Below are 27,763 nucleotides of genomic sequence, written 5' to 3' on the forward strand. Positions count from 1 at the left end.
ATCAGAATTCAAAATGATCTTAACAGATTAACTGGGCCGAGCTAACGAAATGAATGTCAAGGAAAGGTGCTTGAAAGAGCGCGAAAACGGAACGGAAGTACGAGGAGCGCTGCTGCTTCGGCAACGTTTACCCGGCGCGCATCTCCTCCACAACGACCCCTCCCCCGCGCTTCCTCCCCTCATGACTCTCTATTCCGGAAATGCTCCCGGCTCCGCCGACCACTCGGCCACGGCAGTAAAATGGCGGCGGCCGCGGGTCGGCTGGCGGGCGGGCGTCTCCTGTGGGCCTGCCCGGGCCTCCTCCTTTCGCGGAGCTCAGCCTTAGGAAAACGGGTGAGTCTCCGCCTTCGGAAAACGGGTGCCGAGCCTTCGGGCCTCTGAGGCGACTGCTGCCGGAACGAGAAACGCTCTCGCTTGTCTTGGTCGCCGCGCACTGCATGCTGGGGCGCGTAGTTTCCTGGCGGTCTTGCCGCGCGTGGCTTCCCCCTGGTTTTTGCTCCGCGCTGATGGAGTCGGTAGCGCGACGTCTGATGGGAATTGTAGTCCGCGCTGTTGATTTAAGTTTCGCTGAGGGCACTGGCTTGTCGCCTGGTACCTCTTAACTCTTCACAAGGTGTTGTGGGCATGGCTGCCCTGAGCAAGGGCAAAATTTGGCTGCCCCCCTATTTATTTTTTTCACAATTATTCTTTTTGGTGCAGTGACTTTTTAATGTTTCTGCTCTGCAAATAGGTGGTGGTGGTTGTTTTGCCCTGTGCTGGGGAACAGCCCACGCTGTGGCAATTCCTGCGCTGTTGTGAGGAGGGATGCCCCCCCCACCCTCTGAATGGATACTGACCCTAATCCAGCTCCTCCTAGTTCTTTCTGCGTTGACAGTTTCCAGCGGTGCTGGTCAGGAGGTAGCTTGGTCAAGAGGGGAAAATGCTTCGCAGCAGCAGTCGTTATTCTTCACATTTTCCAAATATTTAAAGGGTAATTCTGGGGAAAGGAACTAGGTATTCCTATCGAGTGTGGCCTTTGTGTCCAAGTCTGGTTTCAGTATCAGAATGTGCCCCCAAACACACCAAAGCAATAGTGAATACAGTATTCTATCTTACAACAAATTACTCTCATCACTCAGTAACCATATGTCCTTCGGTTGTGACTGATACTGAAAAGGTAGGTTTACACAAACACTTAAATTTTAAGGTCGTGGGCTGGCTCTTTCTTCTGCTACTGATGTGCCTTCTCTGGCTGTGCTTTCCAGCGACTGAGAAGGGGCCATATGTAGCCACATGCATAGAGCTATTTCATATGGGGGCTCTGAATTCTTCCAAAGCTCTGTGCATTGGTGGCAAGCAGAGAAGCCAGCCTGCACAATCTGGTGGTTCCCTTTTGCATTATTTTAACATTGGAGAGGGTTATCTCAACAACCCTAAAGTGAGGACTCCACATAGGTTTGCTTCCCAGTATGTCTCTCTGTAGATAGAAAATACTGAACCAAGTTTTGGGGACCACTTATTGTCTTAAACTCTCATAGAACAGTAACTGGAACTCTGTTTGCTCTCACATAATTTTATAAATGTACTTTACTTCCTTGTAAGTGAAGATAAGCATTTGTATCATACTCCTCACTGGCCACTTTTTCCAATAGTCTGTACATCTTGGGAGAAGCAGATTCAGAGCTACCAAGGCAGTATCTCAAATTGTCCTAAATGTTCCTGAGACGAAGGTATCTTCTCTAGATAATGGCTTGAGGGTAGCGTCTGAAGATTCTGGGATTTCAACCTGCACAGTAAGTAACAGTTGTGAGTGAAATACTCCCCTGGCCTTCTAAATCTTTGCCTTTTCAAATATTAATAAGTTGGTTTTGAAAATAACAATACTAGCATCCTTACTGAAGGAAAATTTAAATGCTAAGGCTTCTTAGTAAATATTTATGATGCTGCATTAGGGGTATGCTTTACTTATACAGCAGATTTTAATGTAAACTTTTCTGGCTTGTAGAATAGTTGTTTATTTTAAGGCCTAACTGCTTTGATCGCTGCATCAGAAGGGAAACTGTTCTCATGGGAAATATCAGCCGCTGTCATCAGTGATGGTATTCTGATGTTGGAAATTGATCCAAGATACCAAAGTGGATCAATGGGGTGGATCCACTATGTACCAGCAATATGATAATACATTGATAATTACCAGGTGGTGCAAAGTGGTTGCAATGGGAGCATTCCTGAGTCCGGGTTGCCTTTGCATTATCCTAATGCAGCCTTAATTGCTAAACGGAATCAATGCCTCTTCCACACACCAGAGGTGCAACGCATGTTGCTGGTGCCTGGGGCAGAGCAAGTGTTGCGCCCTGCTGGTGGACTAGGCAGCTGGTGTGGAGGTGCGTGCTGGGCGAAGGGCTTCCTTGGGAACTTTCCCGCCTTTCTCTTCCTCCTTGGGTGGTGGTGGTGGCAGTGCCGCTCCTTCCCACCCTTCCTCTCAGCCAGGCTGGGAGGCACACTGGCAGGCACTCAGACTGGGAGACATTGGGACTGCCCTCGTGCGCCCCGCAGTTGCCTGCTTGCCATGTTCCCCCCGCCACTGGCGAGGCCAGTGCCAGGAGTGCCAAGTGGAGACGCTGTTGCGGCAACCCCGGCTCAGACTCTTCTGCAGCCGCCTCCTCCCCCTCTGTGGGAGCAGACTCTTCCTCCCTGGCCTGGGACTCAGCCACTGCTCTCATCAGTGCCCACTGCTTCTTGTGCCCCTCCACCTCCATGCTTGCCACCTTGCAATCTGGGCAGGCTGTCACCTCTCGACCAGCCCCTTTGAGAGATAGGAGCACTCTGCCTCCACAGCATATTGAATCTCAGCCTGTGTTTTATTGGTTGGTAAGTCTAATGATTTGTTTTGAATGAGGTGGGACTTTGGATTGACGCTGGAAGCAGATACGAAAATGAGAAAAACAACGGAACAGCTCACTTCCTGGAGCATATGGCTTTTAAGGCAAGTTCTCAAAGTAACTTCCCCATGCTGTTTTTCCAATTAAATATTCATTTGTGTTCATCTTTAATTCAGTAGTAGACCTTATGCCTAGCTTCAGATTGGAAAACTAAAAAGCAGTGTCAAAGCATGTAAGCAATTTAGATCTCGTTCCTATAATGGCAGCTGTCGTGAAATAACCTTGGCCCAAGTATTTAATGCTTAATGGTTTTGAAAGTAGCCACCAAGGTTAAAGGACGGGTAGTTACTTTACAGCTTGTCAGCCGGATGAAGCTGATGAAGTTCTTTTATTGCTCCTTCGAAGGATCTCTCCCATTTGTATTTTAGCCTATGTTGTGGTCTGTGAAATTTGCTGACCGCGCAACCATTACAATCTCTAGGAAGACCTTGCTCCTTGCATTACAGGGTGCTGCATTACGTGTAGCGGGTGCTCCATTCTGGTGAGGTATGCAACTCCATCATGACACACTATACTTGCAGAAAGCTTTTTAGACCATGTGATGCAGTGGTCCCACACAACAGTTGCGGCAAAAGCATGGAGATCTATCAGCATCAAAGGGGGCATGCTGGGTTTTACCAGGGGATTGGACAGTCTGCACTCTTAAAGCTTGCCTGCAAATCATACAAGACAACCATACAAGACTTCAGATCACACTTATTTTTTTAATTCAAGAACTATTTCTGTTTGCTCCATCTAGAGGTTGTAAAACTCAAAGGTGGTTGAGTATATTTCTGGCCATCTTTGTTGTTTGGGGAGTGAGCCATACAAACTGGTTTATTTTAATCAAATACTGTAAGAGCTTATGGACCAGATGACTTGAGACAATTTTTGATCTTTCTTAAGAAACAGGGCTTTTAAAAATATTGAGAGTGATAGGTCAAGTAGTACAGGAATTAGTTTTGATATGTTATATCTTAAATTTTGGGTGAATTCTGAGATTCCAGAAACATAACTGAAGTGTAGCCTTGCAATTTTTTATTCACTTACTGTACCTGAAAGTACGCAAGTCTTGTTGAACTTGGTGGGACTAACCTCTGAGTAGATATGTAAAAGATTGTGTTGTGTGTTACATTATGATAGACCCTGGGGATATACATTTTTGCTCATTTAGACCTGGGGGACTGCACCTACCTATTTTAGACGCAGATAATCATTTTGCCCTCAAAATTGTTAGCTAACTTCTATATCATTTTTAGCCTGCTCTGTATTTAATGCACAAGGCAGATAATGCTTTGTTTAAAATTATGAAACCTATAATAGTAAGTAAAGTAACCTGGGCCCCACCCAACAAAGGCTGGTTGAAATCATATCACATAGAGTTTCCAGTAAAAAAAATCTCAGGGAAGAGGTCTCCATAAACCATTTGGGGACTTACCAGAAAAATGACCTTTGAACCCTTTTTCTTAGGGGATTTTGGCTCCTTCATGATGTCATGTAAAATCACACAGTAACCAGGACCCAAGCAACTAGAGTTTCTGCTTAATAATATTGGGCACATATATGGCTGTCCTCAGCGTGTGCTGGGACAGTGTGTCAGGCGACTGCAGTATTTTTCCTGATGTCTAAAACCATTATTTGATCAAATTCAATTCATAGACCAAACACTATGTGAGGCAGGTGCTTTATACACCTGCCCTGGTTATTGTTGACAAACTGGAAATAAATAATCCAGTAGACATCCGAGACAAACTTGCTAGACCAGATCAATTCGGGGTCCCTGATGTAGGATAACCACATTGTTTATTTCTGATAAGGAAATGCAATGCGCCATTTCACAGTTATCTCCTTTTCCGCTGAGGTACTCTTGCTGCTTTATTTCTTATCTACAGCTTGAATAATATCTATCTAAATTGCAGGGGACAAAAAGAAGGTCCCAGTTGGATCTGGAACTTGAGATTGAAAACATGGGAGCTCACCTTAATGCTTATACATCAAGAGAACAAACTGTATATTATGCAAAGGCTTTCTCAAAAGACCTGCCAAGAGGTAAATGTCAGTTTGGGAACATTTGTGAATTTAGATGGGGTGGCCGATTCCCAATACACTGTGATCTACTCACAGAATTAAAAACTGCCAGTGATCTACCCCTTTTGGGGGGGGGGTTAGGTCAAAGTTATTGGACGTGCCTGCCCTAATGGAACTGATCTTGAAAGTAGATTAACTGGCTGTTCAACATCTGCAAAAACACCAAGATGGAGGCCCTGTGTGCTGGGCTTGCTTTATTTATGCCTTTCTATGTCATACTCTCCATACTATTTTTAAAATTGAGGCCTGACTCTAATAATTTATTTGGAAGTAGTCTTGATTTATTTGGAAATGTCTTGATTTCTGTAGGTCTTCCTCCTTTCAAATAAGAGTGCGCAGGAGTTGAACCTTGAAAGTTTACTTAATGACCATGTTTGCACATCATGCTTAGGTATAAACCATGGCTTACTGTGCATGACTGATTTGTGTGACTTCACTTCTTCCTACTAGTGCATGGAAGAAAGAAACCACAATTGGTAATCTAGGAATAAACTTTTGCTTATCATTGATTTTGTTTAGAGTGAAACAAACCATGATCCCTGCTCAGATAGCCAAGGATTGTGGTTAGTTTCCTCCCAATACCAAATGGGAGGAGCAAAGTGGGTGCGATTCACATATGCAGAGTAAGCTATGGTTTATCGTGTACCATATTTGACTCCAAATCTGGATCCTGTGACAAAGATAGAATTTTAAATAAATTGAAATCCAGAGCATCCCCCCATTTCCTGGCTATTTCTAAATATAAAATTGTCATTTCCCCAATTTCTTTCTAAAAACATGTATTTCTTTCTTATTTTACTTCCAGCTGTGGAGATTCTTGCTGATATCATACAGAATAGCACACTTGGGGAGGCAGAGATTGAACGGGAACGAGGAGTGATTCTTCGAGAAATGCAGGAAGTTGAGACTAATTTACAGGAAGTTGTCTTTGACTATCTTCATGCCACGGCTTATCAAAATACAGCACTGGGACGGACCATATTAGGACCCACAGAAAACATAAAGTATGCCTCCCTTTTGGTGCTCCACTTCTTAAATGATATTTTATAGTACAGTGGTACCTCTACTTACGAATGTTTCTACTTACAAATGGAGCTCCGCCCGCCATCTTGGATGCGGTTTAGATAGGATTTTTTCTACTTACGAATTTTTAGATAGGGTTGTTTCGACTTACGATTTTTTTCTCCCAATGCATTCCTATGGGATTCGACTTACAATTTTTTTCTACTTACGAATGTGCGTTTGGAACACATTAAATTTGTAAGTAGAGGTACCACTGTATAGTTGTTTTATTACGGTCAGTGGTGTGAGGGTAATCAGCCTGCCACATCTTTCACCCCATTAGTCGCCAGGGTTGATTCAGCTTATCTGGTGTCCCCTTCCTTCCTTATGGCTCTACATGCATCCCTCCCTCCCTCCCAAAGCTGCGCACTCAGTGGAGGAGGATGACCATCCCAGATAGGAGTGTACCATTCTTTGGTCAAGGGTATACGATAGCTGCGCTACCTGGTAAAACCTTAAATGATATTACAGTTTTCTAAGCAAAGCTTACTATTATTATTTTTTTTGGGGGGGGGGGAATCGAGCTCTCAAAGAATACAATGTTCGAGCCTTTCTGCAAAGTTCATTATTCTTTATTGAGAGTTAATTGAAATTGTTGTGCATAGTCCATCTCATTATTGAAATTACAGGGTGGGAATTTTTCCGGCAGACCTATTGCATTTTTTTTGCCGTGTATACTATATGTTGCACTTTGTACCTGGAGAAAAATGCAGTATTTCCAGGGAACAAATTTTATTTCTATTCTTAATTGGATATTGTAACATGATTAGTGATTAAAGGTAAAGGGAGCCCTGACCATTAGGTCCAGTTGCGGACGACTCTGGGGTTGCGCCGCTCATCTCGCTTTACTGGCCGAGGGAGCCGGCATACAGCTTCCGGGTCAGGTAGCCAGCATGACTAAGCCACTTCTGGCGAACCAGAGCGGCGCATGGAAACGCTGTTTACCTTCCCGCCGAAGCGTTACCTATTTATCTACATGCACTTTGACGTGCTTTCGAACTGCTAGGTTGGCAGGAGCTGGGACCGAGCAACGGGACCTCACCCTGTCGTGGGGATTCGAACCGCCGACCTTCTGATCGGCAAGCCCTAGGCTCAGTGGTTTAACCCTCAGCGCCACCCGCGTCCCTTTTATTAGTGGAAGGTGATACAAATCCTTGTAATTCTTCTCCATAGCAATCAAATAGTTGGTCAAATTTACTTTGACCTTCTAAGTTTGTTTAATTGTTTCAGAGTTTGAATGCTCTGCTCTTCTGCACTCTGATCTTAGTGTACAGGAGCTTGTTAGTGTTTCCCTTCTCTCCTGAGCGCTGCTGGCCATAAAAACCATGTATGGGGACTGTGCCCCCAGTGGACTCTTCTTGAAAAGTAGCATGGCAAACAGCAGCAAGGCCATTCCCTCCTCTCAGATTATACATATTGAGCATCAGAAGCAATTTTGCTTCATACGGTGACAGACTGCTTTCAACTGTAGACAAGTTATCTGGTTCTGTTGCTCTTCTATGCTTTATATTTTTTTTCTTGCTGCTTGTAGGTCTATTAACCGTAATGACTTGGTGGAGTATATTACAACACATTATAAAGGACCCAGAATGGTACTTGCTGCTGCAGGAGGTATGATGCTGCTGTTCTATGATGATATACAGTGTTTGTGGTATTTTTGATGCTTACACAACTAAGAAGTACATCTTTCCACTATTCAGAATCGGAAAGGATAAAATAGTAAATGTTTAGCCAAGTATTACCTTGGATTCTAAAATGAAGTCTTTAATTGCTTTTTTTGTCTGATTCATTTACATATATCACCCCTAAACTGACATGCATCTCCTCCTTTAGGAGTCGCTCATGACGAATTGCTTGAACTAGCCAAGTACCATTTTGGTAACTTGCCATCTATTGCAAAAGGAGGAGCGCCAGCCTTGCCCCCTTGCCAGTTCACGGGCAGTGAAGTAAGTTGAGGCCTTTCCCTCCCACCCAGACAGCTGCAGCTTGAAAAATCACTGATAATGCAATAGTTATATAAGGCATCTGGTTAGCTGAGATTCTGGTTAGGCTGCAAAAACTGCTGAGAAACTTGATAAAGGAGCAGAGGGGGTCAGCATCTTTTGAAGCACCATGAGTGTTGCATTACAGCACTCATGGGATTTCTGGCCTGTTTATTTTGCCACTTTGACTTTCCCTCCATTTCTCATTTAACCTCTGCTAAGTTGCTGTGTTTAGGCATTATTACAGAGCCATTATAGTGGAAATAAAAGTTGTAGAATTGATTTAGTTTATTAGGAAAATTTGGCTGTGTGTGTGTCTTTTTAGCTTCCATCCATTTTGGCTGTTTTATTAAATCAGGAAAGGGGCTGCCTTTTTCAGACAGGTCCACATCCCCTCCTGGGCAGACTTCCAAAGGCCACATGCCCATGGTAGGTGAAGCTAGAGGCAGAAATGAAGGACCTTTATTACAATAGGCTAGTTTCTAACTAGACTGTTCACCCTCCTCTTTGTCTCCATCCACCTGGGCAAATTTCATGGGGTCATTCCACCCAGGCAAAAACTTTGCACTCAGGTAGGGTGCAATGTTGTGCTGGAGAGGGGTACGGCCTGGAGAAAGAGGTGTGTGGCCAAGATGGTTGAGGTTGTGGAGTCTCAAGGATCAGACCTGGTGGGCCGCATTTGCCCCAGGGCCTGAGGTTCTTCATGGCCTGTTTGAAAGGTATCTGAAACCTTTTGTTTGTGGTGCTTTATCAGATTCGTGTGCGAGACGATAAGATGCCTCTGGCCCACATTGCGATAGCTGTTGAAGCGGCCGGCTGGTGTCACCCGGACACCATACCTCTTATGGTGGCAAATACTCTGATAGGCAACTGGGACCGTTCCTTCGGAGGTGGCGTGGTGAGTTAACCTCAACATTACTAACCAGTTTCAAGTAATGGATTGTTGCACTGTTGGTTGTGTCTATACAGTCGTACCTTGGGTTGCGAACACCTCGGGTTACGAACTGCGCAAACCCGGAAGTATTTTCGTCGCACGCATTTGCGCATGCGCAAAGCGTGAAAATAGTGCTTTGCGCATGCGCAAAATGGCGTTTTCGGGTTACGAACTTTTCGGGTTACGAACTGCGACCCGGAACGGATCACGTTCTTAACCCGAGATACCACTGTAGTCTCCTTGTGAAAGATGAGCCCAGTTCAAGCAGCATCATTATTTTTTTGTAAACGGAGACAAGTCTTGATACTTCCTCTAGCTAAGTCAGTCCTTGAATCCTGTGGATCCATTTTTCTGCCACTTAAGAGCAAAAGCTGATGTGATATGGAGATATTATTAGGTTAAAAGCTGTGTGGGCAGCGAAAGGATTGAATTATTTTCACCTGTGCTTTTGCTTGGCAAATTCTGTCCCCTCCCCCAGTTGCCATTAGTCCTGCAGGGAAAGAGACAGTTACCTGAAAATGGCACTAGTTAACATTGTCCTTGGCAGAAATCAAGCCACTTCTGAACTGAGTTTCCTTTCAATTCCAGTTCAGATTTGTCTGTCTCTAAACTTGTTCTTATAGACTAGTACTTGCCACTTAGAAGCTGGTAGATGGATGAGTGTGGGGTAGAAAAATATCTACATTTAAGAAGTGCCTAGAATGAAGACATTTGTGTCTAAGCTTCATGATACTGAAGTGACCTATTCTACCCCAAATATATTCCTCTTTTTATTTCAACAGAATCTGTCTAGTAAGCTTGCTCAAGTTGCATGTCATGGCAACGTTTGTCATAGCTTCCAGTCCTTCAACACCTGCTACACAGATACTGGACTGTGGGGTGTCTATATGGTTTGTGAGGGATCAACCATAGAGGACATGATGCACTTTGTTCAGAGAGAATGGTAAGGAAGTAACCATATTTGAAAATAGCTGATATGGAATGAAAGCAACCAATGCCCTGCAGGTTAATGCTTTATGCATACTTGAGAGCAGTCGCTTACGTAAAGTTGGTGCAGGATTTCACCTAGAGGATACCATGCAAATACCCTCGTGCCTTATTTTTTTTACAAAGTATAGGGGCATGCACTGGCATATTTGGTCCTGGGTTTAGAACCTAACAGGTCAGTGGGTCAGTGCATCTAGCTGTTAAGCAGAAGGTTGGTGGTTCGAGCCCACCAAGGGACAGCTGCAGGCAGCATCCCTGCATTGTAGGGCGTTGGACTAGCTGACTCTCCAGGTCCCCTCCAACTCTACCATTATTAGCCGTCCAGAGTGGCTCGGGCAACCCAGTCAGATAGGAGGGGTATAAGAAATGTTACTTTTATTACATTGATTCTACAATTCTTGTGGCCTTGACCTATTTCACTGGGATATTAGCTTACAGCAACAGGTTACTGGAGCTGTGATTGTTCTATGTGCTATTCATAAAGGTCCATTTTCTAAATTATCTAGATCAGGGTTCCCCAAACTAAGGCCCGGGGCCCGGATGCGGCCATTCCCTTCTAAATCCGGCCAGCAGACGGTCCGGGAATCAGCATGTTTTTACATGAGTAGAATGTGTCCTTTTATTTAAAATGCATCTCTGAGTTATTTGTGGGGCATAGGAATTCATTCATTTTTTTTATAAAAAATATAGTCTGGCCCCCCACAAGGTCTGAGGGACAATAGACAATAGGCCCCCTGCTGAAAAAGTTTGCTGACCCCTGATCTAGATTGTGCATTTGCTTGTTCTTAGTGAGCCCAATGAAGTATATCATGAAGAACACTGGCAGCCAAATTATTAAAACATTTCTATTTTTCATTGTCTTTAGGATACGACTGTGTACTAGTGTTACTGAAAGTGAGGTTGCACGTGCAAAGAATCTTTTGAAAACCAACATGCTGTTACAACTGGATGGTATGATCTGATTGTTTTCTTTTTAAAAGTCCCGTCTAATTAAGTTGCACACATGCTAAGAATGTCTAATTTTAGGTTCCACTCCCATTTGTGAAGACATTGGACGACAAATGTTGTGTTACAATCGTCGAATCCCAATTCCTGAACTTGAAGCAAGAATTGAAGTAAGGAGCATAATGGTTTGGTGCTTTTCTTAGCCATCTTAACATAATAGCTCAGAGTTATGGCTGTGTTTACTGCACTAATGTAGGTGCAGACTGTTTGAAGATTATGCTGAAATCTCAGCTACAAGAGAGTTGGCCAAAAGTAGGGTTCCAGCAGTTGAGAGCTGTGTTTCAGTGCTCCTAACTGGTCTCAGGAAAACTGTTTGTCAAAATTCTTGCATACTTCATGGGCTGTAGCTCTTCTTGGTGTAATGTTTGATATAACATATAGACACTCTGTGCTATGCTGATGGATAATTGTTTTTTTTAAGTTTCAGCTATTTGCACTGTCACATAAAATGGTCACCAACTAAAGGCTTACTGTGTTCTATTTCAGGCAATTGATGCTCAAACAATCAAAGAAGTCTGCACAAAGTATATTTATGATAAGTGCCCTGCAATTGCTGCTGTTGGTAAGGATTTCAGTACTAGCTGCCATTTGTTTAAAAAGTTGTCTGCTCTTTGTAATTATCTCTGTTTTAAAATTTCAGGGCCGCTTGAACAACTCCCTGATTACAACAGACTCCGTAGTGGAATGTACTGGCTTCGTGCTTGACAGTTATTGTAAAGATTGGCAAATTGATTCCTCCCCCCTTAACTAAAACTTTGCTTTGATGTTCAACAACAAACCCAAGTATGCTGCCTGAGTGTATGAGAATTCTTTAAATATATAAAACAAAGTTAACTACGTGACATTTTGTCTTCTGTTTCCACAAAGAAATGTACAGCTATCTATTTAAATAATAAAAGCCATATTATACATTTGTACTTTTATTACAAAACAGAACACACTAAGATTGTCATTGAGAATCTCATTTCTTAGTCTTAGCAGCATTCACTACTTGTTCTTGGGCAGCTTTCTTCGCTTTAACCATTTCAACAAGTTCCTAGAATGAAGAGAGAGAGAACCTTGTTCATATTACTTTTTATCTAGTAGAATTTGCTAAGCAAGTTCCATTTATTTCAAGTATTGAGAAGCTAGAAAGAATACTCTAAGACAAAGTTTCAAATGATCAGTAACTTTAAACACTTGCCATTAGTAGGCTGCCACCAGCTAGCCTTCCTGTGAATAACACTCACTCCAACCACCCAATTTAACTGCTCAAGAACTTTTGTATTGATCAGACTTCCAAAATTAGGGTTCAGAGTGTGATAGATATTACTATTTCAAAAGCTATTCAGTTTCAAGTTATACGGTGATTTCAATAATCCTGTAGAAGCACCCAAGTGCTGCAGTTTGACTTTCAACATAAGCTTGATACAAGTAGTGCGGATTTTGGCTGTGCCACCATGAATTGGCACTTACTGTAAGACTAAGCACATAAAGCAGGGACAGGGAACTTTTCCCCATCTGAGGACTGTGCTCTTTCAGACACAAACTTTGTGAACTGCCCATGGAGGGAGATCAATCTCTGGGTAGCTGCAACAGTGACTGAGCAGTGAAGTTTGGGACTCCCAATTCTGAATTCCACTAGTTCACTAATGTTTAGATTTAATACCACCACAAATAATCCTAAATGAATGGCACTGAACTAAAAGGCCTGAACTCTGAATTTACTTAACATTGAAAGAAAATTATAGTGTGTTTCCTGCTCTTTTCTATTTCTTCATTTGGTACAATTCTACATTTGCAAGTGGTCATGGTGTATGTCTTTGATTCATGTGGTATAATGCAAAGTCTTTTTTTGGCCAGCCTATTTTAATTAATGTGTGCTTTGTATGTATCACATTCAATCCATGGCGCCTATTTAAAGATTTTTACGGCTCTTACATTTTTATCTACCAAGACAGGGCCTGTAGGTTCCTCTGCCTCCTGATTAGTTTTGGAAGCAGAGTTAAAACTATGTTATGTGGGGACCCATAGTGTATGATTTGCTTTGCCTGAGACAGCCTTGCCTGCAGGAAAAGTTGGTAAGCCAGGGTTTCCCCTCCCTGGCACAAATGGCAAATTCTACATAAGGCAAGTCATCAATGATTCTGCCCTTACTATCTCAGGCAGCCATGAAAGCTGTTTTGCCAGTGACTTTTACCAGCAAGCTACTCTTACCTTTGTTCATGATCTCTTTTCCAATGAACAGGGAAGGTTCCTATGACACTTGAGTGAGAAATTAAAGAAGTGGAATAGAGAGAAGCAAATGTGATCTCTCTTAAGCTGGTAATACTTTGAAGTGCACTATGGAGTAAAAATAGAAGCAATATTTTCCTACCTTATATCGTTTCATGCAGTCTTTCTTAGATCGGCCTGGAACAGAAGCTGCTATTTTTTCCCACCTTTCGGGAGTATTCACTGGGTATGTCTTGAGAGCTTGTTCTAAAAGTTTTTGCTCTTCTGTTGTCCATGGAGACAAATCTGTAAATGTGGCTGTTGAAAACAATACATGATAAAAGAATGTGTTTTAATCAAGAGGTCCTTATTGAAAGCTATGCAAAACTTCCAGGGAATTTTCCAGCCCTCTCCCTCTTCCCTGGATGCCTTTAGTTCAAGCATCGGGGAATTTTTGTTTGCCATCACTTGAACATTACATAACTTCATGCAAATTCTAACTATTCTGTTCACATCTGAAAACACTAGAACTTGCAAATGAAGAACTTTGTTCACTTGGTAGTAGTGATAGACATCAAGCAGATAATGCCCAAAAACATCCAGTGGCAGAACTGGAGGGATGGCTCTTAACCACATGAGATCTGGGCGCAAGAATGCTTAATGGAATATTTGGGAATGGGACAGTGGGGAGAGGCGAATCGTTCTTCCCCGCTTACCTTCAAAACGTTCTGATGGTGTAGCACTGTCTGCCTGTGGCACAACTCCATGTTCTTTTTTAAACTTATCAAAAGCTTTCTTATTTATGTCATCCTTTTGATGAGGGTCTAAGAAGAATAAGAAGTTGCTTTTAAGTAATCATGCCCCAAACGAATGTTTCACAGGAAATTCTTCTGCTTAAAGTCAAGCATTAAAAGGCCAACTAAACAATTCAACCCATGTCATAAAACGAAAGAAGTATGAGAATATTAAGTAAACTCAGTTTTCACCTGAAAGGCCAACAAGTTACATTATTTTAATAAGTCTGTTATCAAGAGGGTGCACATACAAAGTGGTTTAAGTCACCCATGTAAGGAGCATCAACACTGATACAATGCTGAAATTTTGCATATACATATAGCCCAAAACGACACTCCAATTATTATAAGGACATCTCAACCCTTGGGATATGAAAGTCTTCATTACAAAAAACAGCCAGCACTCCAGGAGAAATCACGCCAAGAAACCAATGGAACAGATTGATACTCTGTCTCAGAATTGGGGAAGATAGTGGAAATGGGTAGGGGTGGACAGGAATGTACTTAGGCTTGTGGAATGTAAGCTGAATTTACTAGGAAGTAAATGGAAGCATGCAGACCATCTTACAAAGATAAAGATACCAAGTTTCTGGAGGCTCTTTGCTTTGTTGATAACATCTTTTGCTGTTCGCTTTATTCCTGTAGTAGAGTGCAAATTCATGTAATTGGCAATAACTTCCCACCTATATCAGGCAAAAGGAGAAACAAAAATGCTTTAAAAACATCCTTTAAAAATAAGTCAATTCCAGCAGTTAAATGCCTGGCTAGTTTTTTTGTTTTTTTTGTAATCAATATATCACTTGGTAAGATATACAGGGTAAGTCTTTTAAAAGAGTACATGGGTACTATGTATCCACAGGGCATCTTTGGAAGGACTCACCCTGTATATTTTAAAATCAAATACTGAAATTATTTGTTGGGTGCAGTTTTGGAATTATACAGGCACATCTTCCTAAATAAGAGTTACATTGTTTTCAGTTGTGCTTAATGCATATGCTTAACAATATTCATAATATACAATGACCTTGTGTTTTAGAAAAACACAAATTGTTGAAGAAGAAAGGGTCTTCCCTGGAAAATGCATTGGCCTTCATACCCCCAAACTGCAATCTAGCCGAAATCATGCTGTCAGAATTACAGAACAAATTCAGCAATCAACTTGAATGACTTTGCAAACATCCCTCAGCAGAAAGCCGTTTCTGCAGATCTGTGATACGTTGAGAAAGTATATATTCACAAATCAATTTAACATAAAAATCAACACCCTGACTTGCCTTCCTTTTATGCTTCAACACAAGACTACTTGCCTATATACATACTGTTCAATAATTGTAGATACCTTGAGTTAGTCCCAGCAGGAAAGAGGTTTACTGCTTTAATTAGCAACTGCAAGTCATCTTCTGACCAGTTCTTACTTCCGCCAACACCTCCACTTGTTGGTTTTTCAGAACTCTTTGTCGCTTGTCGCATACGAGCTTCTGCTTCTTCCCTTTCTCTCCTTATCTGTTCATTTACTTCGTCTATCTATGGGAATACAAGAACACATGGGACTTTAGCACTGAATTAGTGCAAACACAAAAGCCTTCTCCCAATATGTAGGCAATGGCCACAGGTTTCCTGGTCCACAACTGCCACTGTGGGAGAAGTCCACTGCTTTCCAACAAAAACACAGCTGAGAGCAAGTTAAAAAGAGGTAGCAACTGCAAAAGTTGCAACACAACTCTGGGACCCCAGCATGTCTCACCATTTGTTTCTCACAGAAGCAATTCAGAAAGCTTTCCCCAAGATTTGTGCAAATTAACTGCACTTAAATAGGTAGCTTTAGACTGATTTATAACTCTGATGAGGGACACCCTTGTCTAAAGGAGAAAATAATAATTTCATCACATGTGCATGTTACTGGTCTTAGAACCGTAGTAACTACAATAAAGCAAGAGAATTGTCAGGACCATTTAAGCTGAATTCACAATTCAGCTTAAATAGTGCCTCATTCTTCTGTTGATTTTGGCACCATGTAAGTCCATATACTTTAACATGAAGTTCAAACATTGAACTTCCTTATCCTTTATTTTTTTCCTCTATAACCCTCTTGCTACCCCTGAAGGGGTGGGGTGGGGTGGGGGGAAACAAGGTAGTGTCCCATTTTTCTTGTTTTTATCTCTCAAGCTTGCATAAACGTGCAAAGATTCATCTGCTAATACCTAGAGAGCAAACTGCTCTTCCTCTTTGTAAGCTCTGAGATTCTGCTAGACTTTAAAAATGCAATAAAAGAGGCATTATTAGTTGTTTAAGCAGGTGCAAATTCTCTTTAGAAATGCAATTCTGCTGGGCAATCTGCTTACTATACAACACAGCATACATGTTCAACAGGATCACACCAATATTTTCACTATGTTGACACACTCTTACGTGACAAAAGATGAATAATTACCTGTTTTTCTACAGCAGCCTTTCCTTCTTCCCTTGTTGTGGATGTAAGTGCTTCATTCAAGCACTGCAGACTAAAAATAAATTATTGAGCGATATTTCAGATCTAGTAGAAAGCTGAAGGTCAAATACGTAACATGTAGGTCAGGAATGCATACCTTGCCAATTCCAGACGATCACACAGCTTTTCTACTTCTTCCATCATCTTAACACATTCTGCCTCGCTGTCAGAAAAGTAATTCCAGTTCTGAAAGGAGAACACTTCAGATTACAGAAAAACAGCAGGCAGCGGTGGCAAGTAATGTGTTTGGTTTGGGCATGTTGGCTGTAGTAATTCTTTATTTAAGCAAACAGCTTCCATGAACAACATCGTTATCAAAAGCTGAACTAGCTTTGCTTTTCAGAGCAGAAAGCACTAGAGAATTAGCTGATTTCCGACATTCAAATGTCTAGTATTCTAAGCTCTTGATTAATTAGTGCAAAATGCCCGTGACACATATGTTGGCTAAAATTTATGCTTCTAAAATTGGATGTTTGTCTTTCGGAGAACTTCTTCCACCTCGTCATTTTTTTACTACCAGTACTACAGCGTCACATAAGTACACCAGTATTCCCGCCCCCCATAAAATACACATTTGCGTGTGCAAGTTCACCTAACGTAATGCATTTTTGTATGTTATTTTTGCTAATATGCACATTTTGTGTGCATGTTTCCCCAATGCTCACTTTTTTATTTGGATAACTGCAACTGTTTTATTTTTAGCATCCCTTCTGGAAAACTATATGTAGTTACCATAGCCTTCACATCATGCCTCAGTTCACAAGGATATTTTGAATAACATCATCAAAAGTAAATGTGAGGCTTTATAAAGCTTTAAAGAAAAACTCTTTTAAGATATCAAGGTCGCTTCTCCGAGACTTAGGACTAATGTAGAGTGCTGTTCAAACCCAATGTTCTATGAACTCGATGTTAGAAAGCTGAAAAAAAGTAGTTATATTTAACTATAGCAGCACACATATACCTTGCAGGTTGTTCGTAGTTTTTGCCTTTCCTTTTTAATTGCTTTTTTCTGAATATCCTTCTCTTTTTTTACTAGCAGTGCTTGTTGTCTAATTTCTTCCTCTTCTTTTTCTTTGGCTAATCGTGCTGCTTCTAATTCTGCTTGCCTTTGCTGAAACAGAAGAAAAACTATGAATCAGTAAAGTCTGATACCATATCTATGCTAATTTAAAAGCAGTTTGTGATATTTGGTTCTCAAAATTTTAGGTATTCTTACTAGCAAATCAACCAGGGATGCATATTTGTCATTATTTCAAGGCCATGACCTGAACTATTGTACCAAATAAATAACTGCATCATTCCAGTAATCACCTGTGCCGTGCTCCATGAAATCTTTCAGCATGACAGGTCTTTAGCAAACGTCACAAATTCTTATGCTAATGAAACAGGTTTAAAATGTTTTTTTTAAAACACTTGCTTTTCTCGAGTTTTGGGGCCAAAACACACCCAACACTTGAATTCAAAGATATTGCGTATTTGTTTAGGTGGAATACATATTTAATTAGGTGGAATAAGGTATCTTCTAGGAAAGCACAATTTATTACATGGGCCACGGGGTCAAGTCAAAAGATTATTATGTAAAACCAAAACCTTTGAATGGCTATATTATTATTTCAATTTATTACCTGCTCTTCCCTCTAAGGTCCCAGGGCAGGTTACAACTATTTTAAATACAATTTAGAACAGTTTGTATTTTTTAAATTGTATGCCTTCAATCACAAAAAATAGGGTGGATGTTGAAAATATACATCTCAAGTGTAAAGAGGTGTGTCTTCAGCATTTGCTGAAAACTATAATGATACACCTCAGCAATTTGCAGTAATATTCAAGGCGTGACAGCTGTGCCTGCTGTGCCTGCTACTATAATAACTTTCCCTTCACCCCCCCCCCCCAATCCATAAGATCAGCTATGGCAGGTCCTCCATAGGGGAGCGGGGGCAGGGCAGGCTTCATGGGGGGAAGTGAGGAAGAGGAAGCCCCGCTCTGCTAGCAGAAGTTCATAGTTCAAGCTGGTTGAATGCCACCCAATGCGTAGTTTGTAAAGCCGGCAGAGCACCAAAACATTTTGTACGCCAAAGTTTTCCAAACTTCATGTAGGTGACACACTTTTTAGACGTGCATCATTTCGCTACACAGTAATTTAGTTTTACTAGCAAACCGGAGGTTAAACGAACCCCCTTTCCAGCCCCGGAAGGAGCAGAGGGAGTATTTGCGTGACACACCTACACACTGCAACCGACACATTTAACATGTCGTGACACAGAGTTTGGAAAGCTTTGCTGTATGCATTCATACTTTTTGAATTCTTCAAAACAAAGTATAGATTGAAATGTACTCTGTCACGCTCCTCCTGTTCTTTTCGTTTTGCTTCTGCCTTTGCTTTCTTTTCTGCTTCTTTCTTTGCTTTTTCTTCTTCCTTGAACTTCTTTATTCTGGGATCACAGCTGTATGCTGTGTCTAAGGAAAGAAAAGAAAAGGTGTCTGTGAAGTGAACATATAAAAGCTGAAATGTAATGACCGGGTCTTGACAAAACCGGGTTCACACTTACCAACTAGTGTCCTTATTCTATTCATCTCTTCCTTTTTCCTTAATGCTCTAGCTGCTCTGTTCTGTTTTTCAATCCACCTCCTCTCATCTCGACTGCAGAGAGAGAGAGAGATGAGAGGCGTTAAGAAGAAAGCACTTCAATGCTCAAGCACATCTCAGTACAAAATCATTTTGGGAAATGCTGTAAAACTCAAGAGGAACAGCAGCACTTCCACGAATTCCTCAATGAATACGATCGTATTCAGTAGGGCTTCTAAACAGCTTTGCAAGTGATGCCTTTTGATAAAACCCCAATTATTGTATTATATTGTATTATTGTATTTAACACAAATAATATTTATGTACCCTGACACATACCATGTGTTTACCATTGCCTGAATAAGTTTCTAAACCTTGGCTTACCGAACCCTCATTCCTGGTACACTCTTCCTAAAAAACAGAAAGCTTTCCTATATTTTATTTCTATTCAAATTTGCCTTCAATAAGCTGGGGAATGCTTGCACAATACAGAAATACTAGAGAAGAGAACAGGACCGTTATTTGGACTTATTATCTCCAAGCATTACTAGATCTATGGAGAATCGATATTGGGCCTATTCACAAGGCTTATTCTGCTTTGTTATTCAGTATAGTACCTGTTATCTCTATATATAAAAATGTAAACTGGCCATGTACGTTGTAGTATCCACGTTTCACCAAAACTGCTGGACCGATTGCGTTCAAATTTTGACACAAAGCTGCATACGAATATGAGAGTAACCCCATGCCGTTTTCACCTGTGCCTGGTAAAACCCCTAAAACCCCGTGTTTCAAAACACACCACTCAGATGAAAATGCATTCTGGGAAAGAAGCAGGTTGCAAACCAGCGCCCTCTAACGGCGGCTACACTGGTACTGCACCTATAAAACCTTCCCTCTCAACAGCACCTTGGCTCCTGTTTACATACTAGGCTGAAGCCTTTACAGACTAGGCCGAATGGAGGTACTGACTCCACTGGGTGGGGGTTGGGGGGAGGAGGGGACGGGATAGGTCAGGACACGGTGGAACCAGTCACAGGGATGAGCCAGGGGGTGGGGGGAAGAGGGGTGTGTGAAATGTCATGGGTTGGGACAGGGTGGGGGGAATCACAGGGATAAGCTGGGGGGTGGGGAGGGAATCACAGGGATAAGCTGGGGGGAGGAGGGGGTGGGATACGTCATGGATCGGCACAGGGTGGGGGGAATCACATGGATGAGTCACAACAACATGTGGCAGGGCCAGCTAGTCATTAGTAAGATTAGTGTAAAATCTGTAACACAGTCGAACTTCCAGTTACGTAACCCTCTGGTTATGTAAATTTCGGGATGCACACGTGGCAAACCCGGAGGTATTTTACCGGGTTTCGCCGCAAATGCATGCGCAGAAACAGTCCTCATGTTGTGGAAACCTCGGGATCCGACAGGACCTCCGGAACAGATCCCGCCCGCAACCGAAGGTACCACTGTATACAATGATACGCAAGCTGAATTTGTTTGGTGTATTAACTTTGGTGCTTTTATTTACATACCATTCTGCTTTTTCTTTTTCTTCTTCGTCTAAGTAAGAAAACTCCCGCCAAGAATCAAAATTATACCTAACATACAATAGTGAAAGTTAGTGCTATGTTGATGCCTAATCAAATGTCACAATAGTCGTATTGCAAATTCTTCAGAACATTTTTTAGTTTTCATTCTTAATTTGAGATTATACTGCTAGTTGTCTGGTGCATACAATTTATCAAGCTTAAGGAAATCTACATGCCATCGGAATATTAATGAACTGCTCATTCTGATTATTTTATGCCGCAGGGCAAAATCTTATGATACGGGAAGAACAATGCCTCCAAAGAAAATGGATATGGGGGGGTGAAGATGGGCATTCTGCTTCCTACATTGGCCCCTCTCTCCCTAGCATTGTTTCTGCATTTCTGCATAACCACAGCACAGAGCAATGGAGATCGGCAACACCTAGTCACATACATCTGTTTGCCACTACATCAGAATGTGGTTCCCATAAGCAGGCATCCCCAAACTGCGGCCCTCCAGATGTTTTGGACTACAACTCCCATGATCCCTAGCTAACAGAACCAGTGGTTGGGGAAGATGGGAATTGTAGTCCAAAACATCTGGAGGGCCGCAGTTTGGGGATGCCTGCCATAAGTCACAAGCCATCAATCTGAAGATCTCATATCACAACTATTCCAGGCTTGTCTTGACTAAAGACTCTGTAATCCTGCTATTTATATATATGTGGCAGTCTATTTTGGGGGGGAAGGAAAGTTTCAAACTACAAAGAACAACTCTCCATGCAGTGGATATGCAATGGGGTTGAAATGTTACTTCCTGGCACCACCCTTTATTCCTAAGGAATAGTTGTTCTGTGCTCTTTATGTTTTTATATTATACGGACTTCTACAAATGTAAGAGTCTTGTTTATTTTCACAGACAATTTTTCCCATACAATTCCGACATGCCACATAAATTTTTTTCAAAAGGAAGAAAAAGAAAAAAGTTTGCTTACCAAAATGAATAAAATGCATCTACCTCTTCAAAGGAGGAATTTGTGTCCCCAAGGTTAGGTACACTTTTCTTATTTGACCATCTGGAGCAATTAAGAGATACACAGACATTCACTATGAAAAGTTGGGTGAATTCATTGAAAAAACAGTAACCATACATTAATGCTGTATCATGTGAGAATCTGAAATATATGGATTTGCTTCTCTAATCCTCTGAACTCTATAGACCATCATCTATAGACTTAAATGAGATTTCTAATTCAGAAGAAGTGAGCTTAATCTTATAATTTGATTCTCAAGCAAGTAGCACAGAGAAAAACAGTACCAGTGTTCCATCTTGGTGCTAACATTGCAAAATGACTCGGAATGTTGAGATAGTATAGGCATCCCCAAACTTCGGCCCTCCAGATGTTTTGGACTACAATTCCCATCTTCCCTGACCACTGGTCCTGTTAGTTAGGGATCATGGGAGTTGAAGGCCAAAACATCTGGAGGGCCACAGTTTGGGAATGCCTGAGATAGTACAATCTATTATTACTATTAGCAAATTAAATTAAATTTCTATACCTTCATCTGAGGATCAGAGTGATTTACAAGATAAAAACACAAAAATATTTAACATAGTAACAAACAAAACAAAGTGTTCATTATTTATTAACCTAGCACTGCTGGCCTAAAACATCCACAACTGCTAGATGCAATATAAAACTGTACACTGGACAGAAACCAGGTATAAATTGAGCATAGATTCTCCTCCATTGCTCTGACAAAGTTGAAAAAATTATTTGTGCACCATCGTGAAGGCTAGGCCTTGTGAAGCAAGTGACAGTGGAAGATGCCCAAGCACTTAGGCTGCATTAAACAAGTAGAACAGTTCTGGAACCAACAGATGGATATGCTCTACAACAGACTGCTCTAATGGTATCACCAGTGTGTGCTGCTAGGAAACAGCAATAAGCACACAAATATTATTTTAGTACCTAAGAGTGAGATAATTGAGTGTGAGTTCAGTTCAAACACATCAAACCACTAGGTATGTAGACACAACTCTATATGCATCTGACCACCATTAAGATGATCAAGCTCCCCAAATGACTGGAATCAAAGGCAAAGTGGGAGAAAATCTCCCCTACAGCCCATAATATAGCTTACCTGGCATTTCTTTCAAAAACCGGGAAAAAAACTTCAAAAAAGTTTTCCTTTGCTTCACTTTTAGAAGGAACAGTGTTATCAAAAGTAGGATCTATACTGTTAAATGCTCGTCTCTTCAGAGGATCTGACAAAATTTCATAGGCTGGAAAATGGAATTACAGTAAATAATCAATTTACAGTAAGTAATCAACTTAGAATGGGAGTCAAGCTTGGCTTCCCTTCAAAAGTGCCTTGCTGCTCATGCACTGTGAATGCCCAGCCTCACTTTTTTTGAACTAGCATGAAATACACAGCCATTTCAGAAAACTAGCTTTGTGAATTAAGTAATCCAATCCTCAGAGCCAATGAAGAATCCCAGTGACTGCATTTGCCAATAGGTATGGCATTGCTGAATCAACAGCATAAGATATGCACTGCATGTTTCTGTAGCATGCTTAAAAGCTACCATTAGGACTTCTGAACAGGGGATATAGCACAATTCTAAAATCATCATTACATCAGCTTTCCCTTTTCAAAAGCTCCCCCAGTTATTGCAATTTAGCAGATTTCTGCAATGCAACATTTCAGACTCAATAGTGACAAGAGCAATAATTAGATAAAGGGCTGCTTATATTTAGAGAGCAGCTTGCATATACACACAAACTAGGAATTTAAAATCATGAACATAATTCAATCAATTATTTCATAATTAATCTAAGTTGACACACACAAGCCCTCTCATCTACATACAAGACAATAAGGAGCACGGTAATTCCTAGGAAAGCTCAACTTGGAAGAAGTGGTTTTAATGAATTCATGATTAATTTATTAAGCAGCAACATTATTATTATTACCGAGACACTGCCAACAGTTCCATTTGCTGGAAGCTCTGTTCTTCTAATGTGTTTTACATAAGCAAGAAACACAAATATACTGAACTATTTTATGGACAGTCATATAAGTAATGTTAGGCGATAACTAGTCCTTACCTTTTGTTATACAAGTAAAGTAGTCGTTGTCGCCTTCACCTATCTGTTCTCCTGCTGCTTTTCGCTTGTCTGGATGGTGTTTCAAAACCATGGCTTTATCTATGGGAGTAGAAGGAAATGTCAATTTCAGAAGCACCTCCCTTCACCTGCTTTATCATCAATTGCACATTGCCTGTTTTAAACAGCAAAAATGTTATAAGCAGCAAAAAGCAAACAAACAGCAGTGATACGTTGTACTTTCATGGACACCCCAGAAGTTGAACCATACTATATATCTGTGGGGTCAAAGGTATCCTTAACGGAGGACAGAAATGCAAGTAAAATTATTTCCCTCTCCCTTACATGAAATGCAAAGTGGCAAAACAAGTACTTTGGGATGTTTCACACATGTTTAAGGTTTCAACATCTCACCCCACACATTAATTTATCAATACTACCGTAAATAACTAATTATACTATAAGTACAGTATTGGAAAAATGCAACTCTGCATATGCAAAATTTTGTATTTTAGGATGCAATCCTAACCATGCCTGTGGGGTTGAAAGCCCCCATTAACTACACATAGGTTTGGGCTGAGAATGACCCCCAAACCTTCACACTACCATGGCTGATTTAGGCAGATGCAGCAGTTAAGACCATTAATTATCAACCTTTCAGTATTTTGTGTGTGTCTAGCATCTCTAGGTTTTGAACTAAATTGCACAAGGAGTTAAATTGCACCAGGAGTCTGAGTTACCACATAAAAATTACAAATGGACCACAGGCTGCATGTGTGCATAGCTTTGCCCCAGATAATAAATCCTTAATTTCAGATGTTTTACTTCAATTGGAAGTCAATGTAAAATGAATCTTACTGTTTTTCTTTAGTTTTGTGACTCAGCTGTTATAGCTGACCCCTGAACACATGTATTTTAAAGTGTTGTCCTCCCCACCCCCCAATCATAAGAATCCTAAATGACCCATCAGACTCTATGGCTCAGCTGAAGAACTGTGCCACAGCAGTCAAAGCCACATTCTTGGTGTCCTATTAAGTGAATTGTTTTTCCTTTATGAAATCAACAGCTCAGTGCAGCACAGAACTGTTCATATGACCTGAAGCATTTTCAATACGAAAACTGAATGTAAGGTACTTACGAGCAGCTTTTATTTGTTTCTGAGATGCCTTGTATCTTATATGTCCCAGCCCAAGAACTGAATAATGATCCTGATTCTGAGAGAAAATTGCAAATATCAACAGCTATTTATGGTGAGTAGCAACTATTGAGCAGCCAATTGGCAGAGTAAGCTAAACTACTCTTTCCCTTCTTCTGTCTGTTTTCTTGCTACCTTTGCCTTTATTGCCTTTCCTTATCCCTATAGCTCCTCCACCCAGAACTTCAGGTTTTGAATAAGAAATTGTCTTTTAAGAGACCCTAAAAAGGAGAGAAAGAAGCAGACCTCACTTCATGAGAGAGGGAAAGAACACAAGTAGCTTCTACAGTCTACTTCTCCAACTCTCTAAGTTGCCACAAGGAAAGTGTTAGCAGAAAGAAATGTGAGCACAACAGAATGAAGCAAAAGCAAAAGAAAAGAGTTAAATGAAAACAGGTACGCATAGCTGCCAAGTTATCCCCCTTTTTAAGGGAAATTCCATTATGCTGAATAGGCTTCCTCGCGAGAAAAGGGAAAACTTGGCAGCTATGCAGGTACGGTATGTATAAATTCAGCACAAGGCAGAAGCAAAGACTGTTAATGGAACTTTAGAAGGCAGACTTCCATATTGCCACTGTTAGCTGACCTGACCAGACCTTCATATTATAAGATGTTCAAAGCTTCTATAATGTTATATTTTTTCCACATGACCCATTGACACTGTGCTGTTAGCTTAGAACTATTTACTTAGTATTAGCCACTGGGGAAAGTGCCAGTCTTTAAGTGAAACCTAATACCAATCTGAAAAAAGGAGAGGGCACAAAATGCTATTAGGCAACTCAATGGGGCTTACTCCTACACAAGTGGGATTGAATCTTGAATTTCCCTGAAGAGGGAATGGGGAGAACTAATTTTTGTGTGGTTGAAAACAATCCTTAAGATCAAACCACACATGGAATAAAAGATGAAGCAATTCTCAAGAAGCAATATAGAATATATTGCTTGAAGCAAAATAGAAATATTTCAGATTGTTAGTACTGGTAGGAAACCTTCACTAAAAACTGAACAAATACAATTGTAACATTAGATCATATACCTTCCAGTCCTTTGGATCAAGTGTTTTTAACATTGGAAATTCTTCCAGCTGCAATTCTTCATCCCCTGACTCTTCAGATAGCTCTTTCTCATCTTCCAGTTCCTGGAAAGAGGCAGAAACATGTATGTTTCTCCTCTTAATAAATGCTTCAAACCATCTTCCCACAGGTTCAACTTGGCAAAGCACAGAAGCTGTGAATAAAAATATTACAAGCTTAGGAGGCACTTCCACTGAGCTATAAAATCTTCACATTCACCCAGTACCAAAATCTGGACTACTTTGTATACATTTATTTGGCCAAAGGTATGTGTTCTGCAAACATAAGATGCAACAAATCCTAGTTTTGCATCATTAAAGTATCATATACACGAATAAATGGACTCTTATTTTGCCCACTTCAAGCCAGCCTATGAAAACATTATATCCCCCCCATGTTAAGTACCAGCTATTTACGGTGAATTTGTTGTAATTCATCAGTAAACCCATCTTTATAATTGTAAATACAAATAGATATTTGATAGGTAGACGTTTGAAAAGTAGTTTTTATTAGAAATAGGTCACTTGTAAATTGCTTTTAAAATAAGAAGCACTTTAGCTGGTTAACTGTATTACAACTGACGCATTTCTACCATACTTAGGGTAATAGATGCTATGCTTTAGTCAGTTACATGTCATGGCAACATGGCTCTTCTGTCTGCCAAAGAAAAATGTACAGTGTTTGTTTCAGGTTGCAATCCTACAGTTTATAGACTATACACCTGCTCAACCAGCAACAAGGGTTTAACAGCTAAACCCTTAAGGAGTTTCTTCTACGACATAACTGCTTGGGATGTGCGTGTGAGACACCTCTCCCCAAAAAGATGAGGACTTGCTTTGTTCTTTTTTTAAAGAAAAAACGCGTGACTAAGGTCGGCGTTATTGCACTAAGGTAGTATAAGCAGCGCATTCCGCCCATGGAGTTAACACCTTCCTATATGAAGCCTCTGGGAGAGAAAAAGCAGGAGAGATCTTCTGCCCAATAATCTCGGTAATATGTCCACGAGGCAAACGAGCTAAAAAACTCTCCATGCTGCACAACCTTCTAGAGCCTCCACGAGCCGCGGACAGACAGAAATTCAACAGGGGCAGCTTCTACCAGCAAAAAAGCTACAACGACGGGGTGCCGGGGAAAGCAGCGCTTGGTGAATTTCTGCTCCTCTTCTGCAGCTCCCGCGGGTGGGAAGGCGGCAGAAACGGGGCGATGGCGCGCGCGCGCGCGTGTGTGGGGGGGGTGAATGAAGAGGGAAACAGACGGGGGCTTTCAGCTCCGAAGAACCGACGGCGACTCCAGCGATTAATTCCCCCCCTCCCGGCCTCCGCTTGTACCCCAATCGCGGCGAAGGCCTCGTGAAAGGAAGCCGCCTCACCGGGGACTCGCGGAGAAGTGGCCCCCCTGCGAGGCACCCGGAGGCTGGGAAGAAAGGAGAAGGGACCGACCCGAGGACAAGGCTCTGGAGACGCCGGTGACCTGCCCCTCGGGCGCCCCTCTCAGCAGCATCGCGGCGCCGGCCAGGGGATGCCGCTCGGTCCCGGAACAAACGGACCCGCCTCGGGTGTTTTTCCCTTCCCCGCCGTCGGCCTTGGTCGTAGGTTGCCAGGTGCCGGCGCATGGAAGGACCCGGCGAACACTTCCGGGGCGTCGGGTCACGCGCGGATAAGCACTTCCTGTCCAAGGCTTCCTGTCTCCCGCCTCGCCTCGGAGCGCGACGGAGAGGTTCCGCCGCCCAAGGGAACTGCAGGGCTCGCTATCTTGTTAGCCAAAGCTCTCCCCGCACCCTCCTTTTTAAATGAAAGGAAGGGTTGGTTGGGAAGGACGCGTTGCCCCTTCTAATGAACGTCCTTGCCATCTTACATGTTA

General features: G+C 41.7%; 2 protein-coding genes across 4 annotated transcripts; one reads left to right on the top strand and one right to left on the bottom strand.

The window, feature by feature from the left end:
• The first annotated feature begins 221 nt into the window (after positions 1-221).
• PMPCB (peptidase, mitochondrial processing subunit beta) lies at positions 222-11,867 on the top strand. Its single transcript, XM_035127580.3, has 13 exons — positions 222-333; positions 1,632-1,772; positions 2,879-2,965; positions 4,820-4,949; positions 5,794-5,992; positions 7,582-7,661; positions 7,884-7,996; positions 8,787-8,930; positions 9,749-9,909; positions 10,819-10,904; positions 10,980-11,068; positions 11,445-11,520; positions 11,599-11,867. The coding sequence occupies exons 1-13, from the start codon at positions 241-243 to the stop codon at positions 11,661-11,663; spliced, it is 1,464 nt and encodes a 487-aa protein (XP_034983471.3). The 5' UTR covers positions 222-240; the 3' UTR covers positions 11,664-11,867.
• Positions 11,863-27,513, bottom strand: DNAJC2 (DnaJ heat shock protein family (Hsp40) member C2). Of its 3 annotated transcripts, none has more exons than XR_004693345.3 (17): positions 27,343-27,513; positions 25,867-26,057; positions 24,774-24,849; positions 23,639-23,737; positions 22,671-22,812; positions 21,521-21,601; positions 20,529-20,594; positions 18,983-19,074; positions 18,769-18,890; positions 17,395-17,544; positions 16,531-16,619; positions 16,377-16,446; positions 15,285-15,469; positions 14,514-14,628; positions 13,868-13,975; positions 13,315-13,469; positions 11,863-11,994 (listed from the first exon to the last, which is right to left on the bottom strand). XR_004693345.3 is itself a non-coding variant. In XM_035127577.3 (17 exons), exons 1-17 carry the CDS (start codon positions 27,401-27,403, stop codon positions 11,920-11,922), a joined length of 1,863 nt encoding a protein of 620 aa, XP_034983468.3. In that variant the 5' UTR covers positions 27,404-27,513; the 3' UTR covers positions 11,863-11,919. The 3 variants fall into 3 exon arrangements, 2 of the variants coding, with proteins under 2 accessions (XP_034983468.3, XP_034983469.1); XM_035127577.3 differs by having other exon boundaries at positions 14,528-14,628; XM_035127578.3 differs by having other exon boundaries at positions 14,528-14,628; positions 27,273-27,513.
• Positions 27,514-27,763: the final 250 nt, after the last annotated feature.

This window comes from Zootoca vivipara, chromosome 9, assembly GCF_965207765.1.
Source record: "Zootoca vivipara chromosome 9, rZooViv2.hap1.1, whole genome shotgun sequence".
Lineage (NCBI taxonomy): Eukaryota > Metazoa > Chordata > Lepidosauria > Squamata > Lacertidae > Zootoca > Zootoca vivipara.